Raw genomic sequence first — 13,948 nt, forward strand, 5'->3', positions numbered from 1 at the left:
GGACTTGGCCACAGACGAAACACATCGCAAGGACTCTCGATACCACGAGGTAGGATCCACTCGACGACATAACACGTACTGATCTTAACGGACTGTCAATGCCCAATTGGCAATCCTATGTCAGGACCTTTAGGATATGTATACGAAAGAGAATGGTCTCATGAATCTAACTTCTTTAGATCACATTCTCCCAATTACATATTCCTTGGACTTATCGTTTAAGCATATAACATTTATATGAGACGGTTTCAAACAATAATCTTTGCCCTTTATATTAAACTAGATTAGTTTAACATGTGAAATGTCCGTAAAGTATCATCATATGATTTGTTTTAGGGCACATTTCCAACACCACCACCATGAATCAACTCAAAGACCTCTCATCTTCATTTCTCCATCAAACCCAAGTTAATTTGGCTAAGAAATTAGGAAGAACACACATTGTGGCGCCAAGGGTCTCATGGCGGCGATCTGCCATTCCTGAAGCAAACTCCGTCGATCACCACCATGGGTCGACTCCTCTTGAACCCAAGAACAAGTCTCAAGCCTTGGTTGGAGCGGCGGAGCACTGGAGAAGTCGAATCAAAGGCCACCCAACTTAAGGTTTCCGGCGGGTTCAACACGAGTTTGAGCCTTTCCCGGCCAAATTGGACTTGAACAGGTATGGTATGATTATTGATGTCATAATTATGTTTACGGCTATGAATGATAGTATGTTGATTAGAACTATCGAATCATTATGGCATGACTATATTTGTGTTTTATGCTCATCGTTTGCTGCACCCGATGTTACTGCTCACCCAGGGTCAGAGCCAATCTTTCACGTGTGTGTTCACATCCACACCGCACGCTCACCTTGGATCAATGTAGTTGTTAGTCCTGTCATACAAGTTGCAATAGGCAACTCTGACTCGTATGTGATCGTAAATAGCGCTAGTCTTAACGTGATTGTAGCAATAGAGCGTATATTATAATTACACCCAATCATGTTCATGCCAGAATATCTCTACATGAACTGGTGTGTCGGCAAGTGTCGATGAGCACTCGTTATGATATGTTTGCCTTTGCGAGATTATATGATTACGAACATAATATGTTTACGTATGGGATACTATGCTATATTGATATTTTGATATATTGCAGGCTACGGTAGGTATTTTCATACTATACACAGTATGTATATTTTGGAAACTATACTTTTTACGGGGAGGGGTCGATTATAACATTTTCAAAAGGTTTTTATTAAAGCTTTATTTTCGGGCCCACTCACCCTTGTTTTTCGCCCTTCCAAGTTTTAGCAACTGAACTATTGTATCGACAAGAATTCTTGGCAAATCTTAGTATAGGGGGCTACCTTTGATGGTATAACTCTTACTTTACCTTACTGTACTTTACATATGCTCTGTCATCACGTGTGAAATGGGTTCATTCCCGCTCACAATTGTACTCTTGTATTTAGGCACTTTAGGTTTAAATTTATACACATTTTCCATGACACTACACTTTATGGCTTCGTCACCTTCCATGTGTTAGCCAACACATCTCGATTCAGGGTCTTAGTGGACATTTCAGGTCGGGGTGTGTCAAGATTTGTATTGGAAGATTTTGGTGAATTTTGAACTGAAGCAACTCCATTGCATTGTGATATGCAATTTCAATCACCAAGAATCTCATATTCCACCAGAAGACCACGCATATAAATAGAAGGTATCAGTTTATTAAAAAAGCTTTGCAGTAAGGGATAATTGATTTGAAGTATTGTTGAACCAAGGAGCAATTGGCAGACATCTTCACAAAAGCACTTGTAAAGGATCAATTCTTCAAACTTAGAGAGATACTTGGAGTGAAATCAATTCATCATTTAAAGGGGATTGTTGAAGTATAAACGGTAAATGTGATTTTTATTTTGAATTACCTTAGCTTAGAAATCTAGGATTTACTTCTGTAAAATTTCTTATACTCTAAGGGTGCGTTTGTTGCACCGGACTATCTTGGACTGGACTAACTTCAGGGACTAAACTGGACTGACTTTAACTTAGTGAAGCGTTTGGTGCAGTGTCAGACTAAGAAGTAGGATAAGAAAATTTTCAACACGCAATTCACAAATCTGACACCAAATTAGCACAAATGACTCAAATTGGGTCCAAACAGGGACTCTTTCTTCTTCTTTTTCGCTGGAAATTACAAGCAGGGACTCTTTCTTCTTCTTCTTTGTTGGAAATTACAAGCAGCAACAGCCAATTGCAATTTTCTTCCCACAATCTCAAACAATCCCAAACATCTGCTTCTTCAATTGTGAGAAAATCGCAATTTTCTCCCTAATCTAATCCCCAAATTCGAGTTAACTCTTAATGCTTGACCAGAAAATTCTAAAACTTGACAAGAAATGCAGATCCTAATTTTCTATTTTCTTAATGAAAATTTGGGATAAATTGTGAATTAGATTTAAGAAATTGAAAATTGGAGACAGAGATGGATGAACCCAGCCGTCGAAAATCAAGGTCGACGTCGATGCCATCAAAAATTGGAGAAAGAGATGGATGAACCCAGCCGTCAAAAATCGAGGTCGAGGTTGATGCTGTCGAAAATTGGAGACAGAGATGGATGAACCTAACCATCGAAAAAAATTTCTATCATCCAAGTTCCAGCTTTCATTGAAGCCCATGCCGTCGAAAATCGAGGTCAATGAACCTAGGGTAGCGAAGCAGACGAAGGTGATAAAGGATGCAGCGAGAATGGACGAAGGCAAGAGAGGACGATGGAAGGTCTTAGCTAGTCCAGTGGGTTTCGGGGTCTCTCGCTAAGACCGGCTAGTGAAGCCTTTTGTGAAAGTGAGTCCCACCTAGTGCCATTAATGTTCATCTCACAAGCCACCAAACACAAGACTACATTAATACTTAATCCAATCCAATAAAGTGAAGGCTAAGAAGGGTAAACAAACGCCCCCTAACAGACTATCATTTTCTATGCACAAGCAAGCGTCTGGTTCATCATGGCTCAAAGAAACCGGTTTGTTGAATTGCTTGGATGTTAATGAGAGGTTGATAGTAGATGCGAATCTCAGAGTCAAAGGTCGAAATAACACCTTTGCAGTTGGAGACATTACTAATATTACGGTAAGTGCTAGCTACAATCTTGTTATATGAACTTTTTTTTATTAACTAGGATAGTTTGTGTAGAATTTTCATAGAGACACTGTCCCCAATTTCGTAATTACCACCAGCTCAAATCGTCATATGTGAGATTTTATCACAAAAAGCTTCAGTGTTAGTTGAAGTGGAGTAATTATATTTAAACTCTTCTTCCTTTCTTTCTTTCCCTCATATACCTAACAGTTTGATTCTATATATCATGTATAAAAGAACTTAATCAGTTTTCGGTGAAGTCAGGCTTTCACTTTTGAAAAACCTAGTGTATTACTTCAATGAATCACTATCTAATTCTGACCGGAATTTCGGCTCGAGATATTTTTTGATGAAACGATGACAACTTACCTTTTCTTTAATTATAAGTAATTTACTTATCGACTGAGTTACATTTAATTTAATCGAGTCCAGAAATTAAGAAAGTGTTAGGACTTGACTTTTTTAATTACAATATATAATTAATTAATTCTTGTTGACATGAGTTCTAAAACGTGTTTTCCATCTCATGTTGTTCTACTGGATTTAGGCGAGATTTTACTATAAACTGTTAGAATGAGTATGAGATAGAGAAGTTCTAGGGACTAGCTATGGGTATTTAGTTTGGTAGAAAAGTCTTGTTGATGAGAGGAATGCTGAGCCTTGGTCTAAAAGGATTTTGTATAGCATTCGGATCTTTTGGAACAAGGAAACAAGTATATGTTTCCTATGAGGATTTTAATAGGGAATCCTATCTAATTATGGAAAGGACTATATGTATATATATAGTGGCCTCTCTTCTCACAGAAATATGCTCATATTCAGGACTGAAACTTATTTGTAAGTCGAGCTTGGATCATCTGCGAGAGAAGAGAAGGTTCACTGGAAAGCTTGCTGTCATGGCCTCTAGTTCTGGAGTCGCTGCAGATATGCCTTTCTTCTTGCTCCTCATGTGATTTATGCTTAAGTCTTGTATGTCAATTCACTGCCAACATGAGGTATCAGAGCCAAAAGACACACAAAGCATGAGTTCAATATGAAAAGATCAAATGTTTGTGTTTTCATTCTATTAAAAAAAAAAAAAAAGGGTGATCTCATGGAGAATCGAAGTCGGATTCTGGAGGTTGTAAAAGAAGTGATGGTAGAAAAAGCAAAATAACTCTATGAGATTAAAATTAAAAAAAAAAAAATTGACAATTGGAAAACCCAAACCATTGCTGAATGAGGGTTTTTCCCAGATTAGAGTCAATTTTTTATTCCATTCTTGAATTACGATCTGGGTTTTTCCTTTAAGCATTAAGACCTTGTATTTTCAAATCCTAAATCGCTTCCGCTATTCCTTTTGTGAATTTGAAATCAATGATTAAAAGGTATGTTGTTAATTGCTTTTGATTCCCTCGAATGTCCGTGTATGTTTCATTGCATATGACTGTGTTTTGTCGCTGCAGTTTGATTGCTGCAGAAAATTGTTGCAGTGAGAAACATATTTGAGATATAAGTTTTAAATACAAATTTTGGTTCTTGATTCAATCTTGATAACTTTGAAACTGTTTTATCACATGTATGAGAGACCATTAATACATTCGGTGTCTAAGGATGTATGATTGCTGCAGAATATTGGCTAAGTTATTGTTATATCACTGACTCTGTGTATGCTTATCAACAAACCGTTGTTAAGTCTATATGTATGGGTCTGTGATTATAGTCATGACGTGCAAAAGGATGTTGAGATGAAATCTGGAACTAATAAGTTCATGTTTGTGATTTCATGGTCGCTGCAGCATCTGCAATATCATTAAGGACTATGAACTTGGCAAATATTCTCATTCTCACTGGAGGGGGCAACTACAAGAAGTGGAGACGAGAGATTGGACTCTTGTTGACACTTAATGAATTCGACATAGCCCTTGACACTCCCAAGCCGGTTTTGACTAATCAAAGTACTCGAGCTGAGAAAGCTGATGCGGAGAGATATGGACAAGAGCTAATAAAGTGGCACTTTCTATACTTGAAAGTGCCATGACTGACACTGTTCGAGGCGGGATCAAGAAGCATGAATTAGCTATTGACTATTTACAAGCAATTGAGAAGAAGTTCAAAGAGTCTCAAAAGGCAAAAATTAGTCGATATATGGCAATGCTTACCACTTACAAGATTAAGGGCACATGTTCAATTAGAGACCACATCATGACAATGACTAATGCAGCTGAGAAATTGAATTCTCTAGATGTCAACATTGGTGAGAAACAACTGGTGTTCATGCTCCTTCAAGCTCTTCCAAGCAAATATAGCCAGTTGAAGGTGTCTTATAATACTCAAGACAAGAACTGGGATGTCAATGAGCTAATAGCACAATGTGTTCAAGAAAAGACTAGACAAGAGCAAGAAAGAGGAAAAGATGCTGAGATAGTGAACTTTGTTTAACCAGACAAGGCGAAAAGGTCAATCAATTCATTCTCTGGAAACTTTGGTAAGAATTCTAATACCAAGATAACCTTTTTTAAGTCTAATGCATATGCTAAAGTAAATGACTCTATTAAAGGATCTAGCAATCTTAAGGTCAAAACCAAAAATATTTCTAAGCTTAGATGTTTTTTTTTGCAAAACTAAGGGACACTTAAGGAAAGACTGTCAAGTTTTCAAGGACTATCTTAAAAGTAAGGGTGTTGAACAAGTTAATGTTTGTATCAAGTCCAATTTAATTGAAATACTTGTGAATTCATGATGGCTTGATACTGGCTGCTCAGTCCACATTACTAATTCTTTGGAGGGTTTCATGATATCAAAACAAATTGGTTTTAAGAACTATAATGTCTTTATGGGTGAAGGAAAACTAAGGTTGCAGTAGAAGTTATTGGAATTGTTCATTTAAGATTGTCATCTGGGTATATACTAAAACTAAGTGATGTGCTGTATGTGCCAAAGATGAGGAGAAATTTGATCTTTGCTTCAAAAATTGTAAAAAATGGTTTTGCTTTTCTAGGAGATGATGAATGTTTAAAGGACCATCTAGATAGTGTTTTGGGAACCGCATACTTGAGTGACAACTTATGGTGTTTAAATTGTACTGTGGAGTTTATTAATCAACATGTTTTAAACACAAGCACTAAGAGGATGCATGCAGTGATGATTCATTCATTCTTTGGCACAAAAGGTTAGGACACATATCCAAAGAAAGAGTTTTAAAGCTGTCAAAAACTAACTTGATCCCTGAATTGAATTTTGCTACTGCAACTGAGTGTTTGATTGTGTCAAGGGAAAAATGACTAATTTTAGGAAATTAGATGCTAAGAGGAGTCATGATTTGCTAGAAATTATACACACTAATATTTGTGGTCCTTTTCCAACTAAAACCATTTGTGGTAACTCTTATTTTGTCAACTTCATTGATGACTTCTCAAGGTTTAGTTATACTTATTTAATTAGTGAGAAGTCATATGTCCTTGATTGTTTCAAAGTTTATAAAACTGAGGTAGAAAAACAATTGGGAAAGACCATTAAGATTGTTAGATCGGATAGAGGAGGAGAGTACTTTGGCAGGTACACTGAGGCTAGACAACACAAGGGTCTGTTTGCTCTCTATCTTGAACAACAAGGAATTGTGGCTTAATACACCACACCTGGAATGCCACAACAAAATGGAGTTTCATAGAGAAGGAATAGAACTTTGTTTGGAATGGTAAGGAGTATGATGACAAGATCAAAGTTACCAGGATTTCTATGGGAATAAGCATTGAAGACAACAACTTATATATTGAATAGAGTCCCAAGCAAAGTAGTTTCATCTACACCTTTCGAAATTTGGAATGGTAGGAAGCCTAGTTTTGATCACTTCCATGTTTAGGGATGTAAAGCTGAGGCTCGAATTTACAATCCAAATGAGAAGAAACTAGACTCAAAGACTGAATCATGCTACTTCATTGGCTACTTAGAGAAATCTAAAGGCTTCAAGTTTTATTGTCCTCAAGCTCACACTAGGATTCAAGAAACTCACAATGCCACATTCTTTGAAGATCAAGATGTTGCAGAATTGTCACAAGCAAATTCCTTTTTGAAGAACCTCATCAAATTGAGAATCCTTCTTGGAATGATACTTATAAGAAGATTTTGATAACTCCTTCTTCTATAGTTGAGTAGGAGGGAGATCAAATGGAAATTTATCCTAATGTAGATAGAATGGAAGTTGATTTTGGGTCTCAATTACAGCCACAAGGGGATCAAACTTCAAATTCTGAAGTACAATTGAATCCGAGTATTGAAGTTCTTAATGAACCAGCAGTTACATTGAGACAGTCAATGAGAATCAGGAAGACCACCATGTCAAATGACTATGTGTATTTGCAAGAAAGTGAATTTGATTTCAGTGATATAGATGACCCTCTCACTTATTTTCAGGCCATGAACAGTCCCCAACAAGCTTTATGGAACACTGCAATGAAGGAGGAATTAGAATCAATGTCACAGAACAATGTATGGACATTAATGGCTTCTAATCCTCAAACCAAGGCTATAGGATGCAAATGGGTCTATAAGACCAAGAGGGATGCTTAGGGAAAAATTGAAGGTTACAAGGCCAGATTGGTTGCTAAAGGTTTCACTCAAAGAGAATGAGTTAACTACAATGACACGTTTTCACTTGTCTCTTCCAAGGATTCTATGAGAGTTATAATGGCACTTATTGTGCATTTTGATTTAGAACTACATCAAATGGATGTGAAGACTGCTTTTCTCAATGGTGAATTGCAGGAAACCATTTACATGAAGCAACCTCCTAGATTTGTTGAAAGGGGGAAAGAGGACATGGTCTGCAAACTCAACAATTCTATTTATGGATTGAAGCAAGCATCAAGACAGTGGTTTTTGAAATTTGATCAAGCTGTTACAAGACATGGCTTCGTGGAAAACAAGTTAGATTATTGCATTTATATTAAGTGGTCAGGTTCAAGCTTTATAACTTTAGTATTATATGTTGATGACATTCTACTTGCGAGCTCTAACTTGAATCTCCTTAAGGACACCAAGCACATACTCAACAAGAACTTTAAGATGAAAGACCTTGGAGAGGCACACTTTGTACTTGGCATTGAGATTGTCCGTGATAGGTCCAAAAAGCTTCTTGGATTATCACAGAAGGGATATATTGAGAGAGTTTTTTTAAGGTTTAACATGGAAAACTGTAACAATGGTGAAGTACCTGTGAATAAGGGAGACAAATTTTCTAAGGCTCGGTGTCCTAAAACGAAATTGGTGTTGGAAATGTGCCCTAAAACCAATCATATGATGATACTTTACGGACATTTCACATGTTAAACTAATCTAGTTTAATATCAAGGGCAAAGATTATTGTTTTAAGCCGTCTCATATAAATGTTATATGCTTAAACGATAAGTCCAAGGAATATGTAATTAGGAGAATGTAATTTAAACAAGTTAGATTCATGAGACCATTCTTTTTCGTATACATATCCTAAACGTTCGTGATCATAGGATTGCCAATTGGGCATTGACAGTCCGTTAAGATCAGTACGTGATGTGTCTTCTTTCAGGGAGAGCGACTGGACTCGAGTCATTGGTGTGATTGATACCAAGACAAGCATGTAGGTGCTCAATAGCGAATGAGTCCACTGAACACGATTAACGAGGAGTTCTCATACTCATGTCACATGAGAACTCATGGTTTGGATAATGCAAAGTAGTCCTTTGACCTGAGGCATCATAGTTGTCTTGTGGTTAGGTCCTTGATCTTTGACTATGTCAAAGTCACTCCGTCAGAGGGTGTCCATGGCATAGTTGGGGTTAAGCCACTTAGCCATAGAGGCAAGTGAATGCGCAACAAGGGATCTCTAACCTTCAAACTGTTTGAGGGAGAATACTCTATGATATGATTAAGAATCTCTGGCCAGAGTATGAATAAGATTTAGGAAGTCGTTCTAAATCACATTCAAGGTAATCATATAAGTAAGATAATCACATTGGATAGTAGACATGAATAAACTATTAAACTAAACAATGTGGTCAAGAGTATTGCATTAGAGAAAGACCGTATTGCATTGTAATCCTAAACTGAATAGGTTCTCCACCTCTTCTGATTAGCTTAGGTAACCATGAAATGCTGCTAGGTGTCACTCATGGTTTGTGGAGCCCTAAACGTGTATAATCACTAAAGGGAGAATTGAAAGTAAGTTTCAATTCACAATCGATTTGAAAGAGTTCTAATCGTCCACTGCCTCGCTAAAAGGAACCTAATGGATTGTACACCGTGTAAGGTAGAGATTGAAGAAACAAAGGAGATGAGTAAGGACAATTAAATGGTTTAATTGTTTATGGCAAGAATTAATTAATATGTTAATTAATCAAACGAATAAGTTCATTTTAAACCTTGAGTTAGTTTTGGGCCTTAAAGCCCAAATTGGGCTTCGAATCGTCAAGCCCATTAGCTTAAGTTGTATGACAACTTAACAAACAAAATTCAAGAAGCCCAAAACAGCCCAAAGGCTTGGGAAAACCGGCCATATAGAAAGGGATAGTGAACTTGGCTTAATTGCAAGTTTGCCACTCCATTGTGAGGTGGTATAAAGGCAACTTTATAGCCATTTCATCCTTAGGGTTTCTTTTAGAGAAAAGATGAGAACACAAGCTCCATTTTTGTCTCTAAGAGGTCGGCCACCCTAGAGGATTTTAGCTAGCAATCTTACTTCCTCTAGGTCACTCATCTCTTCTTCAAGTCCTACCTTGGTGTGGAGACTTAGCGGTTCTCAACTTTGGGAACTTGGAGAATCCTTTCAACCATCCTCATCCAAGAAATTCTGGAGCTAAGAAGCAAGAATGAAGGCCCTCTCCTTGGGTGATTAGCCTTTGCTTATGCAAAGAAGAATCAACAAAGGTATAATGTTTCTCAACTCACTTTGTTTTGAGTTGAGTCTTGGTTCACCCTTCTACTAGGCTTTGAATTTCATGGGTAATGTTTTATTTTTGAGTGCATACAAGCATGATTCCGCCTTTAATTGTTAATTGCATGTCATAGATGTTGCTCAAATAAACATGTTTTTCACCAATTTTCCTTCAATTGGAGCTGGATAAAATGCAAAACAAGCCTTATGCTTCATTGGTTGGGAGTATGATGTATACAACTATTTGCACTAGACCTGACATTGATTTCATAGTAGGAATGTTGGGTAGGTTTCAAGCAAATCCGGGAGAGTCTCATTGGGTTGTTGCGAAGAAAGTTTTAAGGTACTTGCAAAGAACCAAGAATTACATGTTGGTTTATGGCAAAGAGGAACTTTTGGAGCTAGTTGGCTACACAGATTCTGATTTGGCCGGGGATGTGGATGACAAAAAATCCACTGGAAGGTATATTTTTATGCTTGGTGATGGTGCAGTCTCTTAGAAAAGTGCGAAGCAGACTATCATAGCAACATCTACAATGGAGGTAGAATTTGTAGCCTGCTTTAAAGGAATGAAACAATCTGTATGGTTAAAGAATTTTGTGACAGATCTGAAGGTTGTCAATTCTGTGCAAAGGCCTATTAAAAAGTACTGTGACAACAATTCTGCAGTATTCTTTGCCAAGAACAATAGGAGAACTTCAGCTTCAAGATTGATGGATGTAAAGTTTCTTAAGGTCCAAGAAAAGGTGAGAGAAGAAGCAATTTAGGTGGAGCACTTGAGACTAATGCAATGATTGCAGATCCTTTGACCAAGGCATTGCCAATTGGAGTGTTTAAAGCTCATGTCTCTCGGATGGGAATACTTGAATCATTTGATCAGTGGGAGTGATCCGTTACAAAGTGACTATTAGATTGCTGCTGTGCAGTTCAGAGAGCTGGTGCAGCAATATAGATAGGTTTTATGTTTAAATTTTAAAGATTATGGCTGAATAAAGATAGTATTAGGTTAGCTAGTCTTGTTTTTAGTTTATTTTATTTTTCAAATTGAGATCAGTTATTTTGGTCTATTGTTTTGAGAAATAAAGTTTGAAATAATTCATTTGATGCTTTAATAATGGTTAGTCTGTTTAAAGCACTTGTTGAATTATTGATTCATACGTTGTTTTGGAGCAATGGTTTGTCTTAAAATCTTGTTGTCAATGGTATGAAATAGTGGGAGCAAATTATTACATGTTTGCTTATAAAGATCAGGTTCACAATGATAAGAATACAGATTGAATATATGTAATTTTGGAAAACTGTTTTGCATTATGGTTGCAATTTGAGTTACAAAGTTCTATATTTTGAAATGTATGTAAGTGGTTTGTGATTGAATACTCTTGATATAAGACTTGGTGATCACTTTTATCTGAGAATTTGAATAAGTCAGGTACTTGAAACTGTTCTCATACTCAAGTGGGAGAACGTTAGAATGAGTATGAGATAGAGAAGTTTTAGGGACTGGCTATGGGTATTTAGTTTGGTAAAAAAGTCTTGTTGATAAGAGGAATGCTGATCCTTGGTTTAAAAGGATTTTGTATAGCATTCGGATCTTTTGGAACAAGGAAACAAGTATCTGTTTCCTATCAGGATTTTAATAGGGAATCCTATCTAATTATGGAAATGACTACATGTATATATATAGTGGCATCTCTTCTCACAGAAATATGTTCATATTCGGGACTGAAACCTATTTGTAAGTCGAGCTTGGATCACCTGCGAGAGAAGAGAAGGTTCACTGGAAAGCTTGCTGTCATGACCTCTAGTTCTGGAGTCGCTGCAGGTATGCCCTTCTTCTTGCTCCTCTTGTACATGAATTTTGGTTAGGTCTTTTAGGTTGTGATTTATGCTTAAGTCTTGTATGTCAATTCACTGCCAACATAAACATCATATAGTTCTGGTTCCTTTCGAGCAGTCTATTTTACCATTTTCAATCTGCCTAACTTTTAGAGTAAAGAATATTTCGATAATATTGTCCAATCTCGATTTTGGATCTGCTTAACGATGCCTTATGCATATAGTTAGATATTTTGTATACGAATGTATCTCTTGCACTAAAACAAAATGGTAGAAAAAGAAATGAGGCCATGTGCAACAGCCCTTCAAATTTGAGGTCCTGTGCGACTGCATCTTTCACTCCACCCCCAACGCCCCTTCCTGTGTTAAAATGCACATGACAGGAAATCAAGCAAGGGTATTTGGCAGGCACAAAAACAGGCATTAGTGACCGCAAAGACATAAAGCTATTGCTAGCAGGCGGAAGAGAGAGAGTAAAATGGAAGCTTACGAACCTCATTCGATAATGGCAATTGTTACACTTGGGAGGAAGTATGGGGGTTGCACAGTTCCCATTCACAACGATTAGCGGACGCATTGCGGGACTGATCAAATCTAAATATCTTTTTCTGGGGAAGACGAGGAGGCAGCTGGGCCCAGAACCTTACATTGTGGATGATTAATGTGGTTTGGTGTGTGGGTGTATGTGTGTATATCATATGTGTATGCAGGTAGGCGTTTTAATTACGTGCATGATTGGAATGCAACCTCCGTATGCTTTCATGGCTGGTCAGCTTTTTTTTCTTCCTTTTCATAAAAGCATATGGAAAGGGGTGTTGCCTTGCACCACAGTATGGATTCAAATCCCGACCCCTTCCTAATCTAATAAATCGATTGTTTGACAAAAAAAAAAAAAAAAAAAAAGAGTCTAAAACTATGAAGATGTCGTGTAACATTTTATAATTTCATGATCCGACCAAATCATTTTTAGAATTTTCATTTTAGTTTTGTAAGAATTACCTTGTTTTCTATTCATTTGATAACATTTAGATGCCTACTGCATTTCAGATACGAAAGATTTTTGGGAATAATCTTTTATGGTTGTTCTAAATAATAGATGGTGGTTTGGAATATGAGACTACAGTATGGGTTGAGTCTAAGAGTCAGTTTGAGATTGTGGTGCTTTTAGAAAAAATAGCTTATTAAAAAATTTGGGACATTAAGGGCTAGTTTGGTATTGCTGTGTTTCTAAAAAAAATGGTTTCTGTTATGCGGTGAGAATAAATAGTTGTAAAATAAAGTTGTTAAGTGTTTGGTAAACTTTTTTTGTTAAAGTGCTTTTAACAAAAAAAAAAAAAGCAATGTCTAAGTGTTTAATAAACTTTTATATAAATTGTTGTGACATGTTATATGACTAAAAATGATATGGTATTTAATGTGATATAATAATTGTCAAAGACAATAATTTAGGAGCAAAAATTGTAAATTTGTAAAATACGTGAGGGCTTGTCATTTGAAAAGTTTATTAAATGAGCACTTATTTCTATGCTTTGAAAAAAAACAAAAACACTTTCTTTAGAAGCATGTTAGGCACTGCTTCTGCTTTTCTATGCTTTTTTTATTGTCATTGACAACAATTTTTTTAAAAAACACTTTTTTTATGTTTTACCAAGCACATTTAATATCATAGATTTTTTTAATAGGTTGATTTTTTTAAAAGCACCACAATCCCAAACTGGCCTTAAATGTGTTTGGTAACACATAAAAGAAAAGTGTTTTGTTTTTTTTTTAAATATTGATGTCAATGACAGTAGAAAAGTATAGAAAAGTAGAAGCAGGGTTTACCATGCTTCTAAAAAAATGTTTTTTTTAAAAGCATAGTAATAGTGCTCATTTAATAAACTTTTCAGATGGCAAGTATACTCCCACATATTTTACAAGTTTACAATCTTTGCCCCTACATTATTGTCTTTGACAGTTATCATATCACATTAAATACCATATCATGTTTGGTCATTTAACATGTTCACAACAATTTATATAAAAATTTATATAAAAGCACTTTTACAAAAAAAAAAAAAAAAAAAAAAAATTTACCAAACACTCAGTAACTTTATTTTAC

General features: G+C 36.2%; 1 protein-coding gene across 1 annotated transcript; it reads left to right on the forward strand.

The window, feature by feature from the left end:
* The first annotated feature begins 5,141 nt into the window (after positions 1 to 5,141).
* Positions 5,142 to 5,546, forward strand: LOC108174781 (uncharacterized). The gene has a single exon (XM_017336240.1). The coding sequence runs from the start codon at positions 5,142 to 5,144 to the stop codon at positions 5,544 to 5,546; it is 405 nt and encodes a 134-aa protein (XP_017191729.1).
* The last annotated feature ends 8,402 nt before the right edge of the window (positions 5,547 to 13,948 follow it).

The sequence above is a fragment of the Malus domestica genome, chromosome 03 (assembly GCF_042453785.1).
Source record: "Malus domestica chromosome 03, GDT2T_hap1".
In the NCBI taxonomy this organism is placed as follows: domain Eukaryota; kingdom Viridiplantae; phylum Streptophyta; class Magnoliopsida; order Rosales; family Rosaceae; genus Malus; species Malus domestica.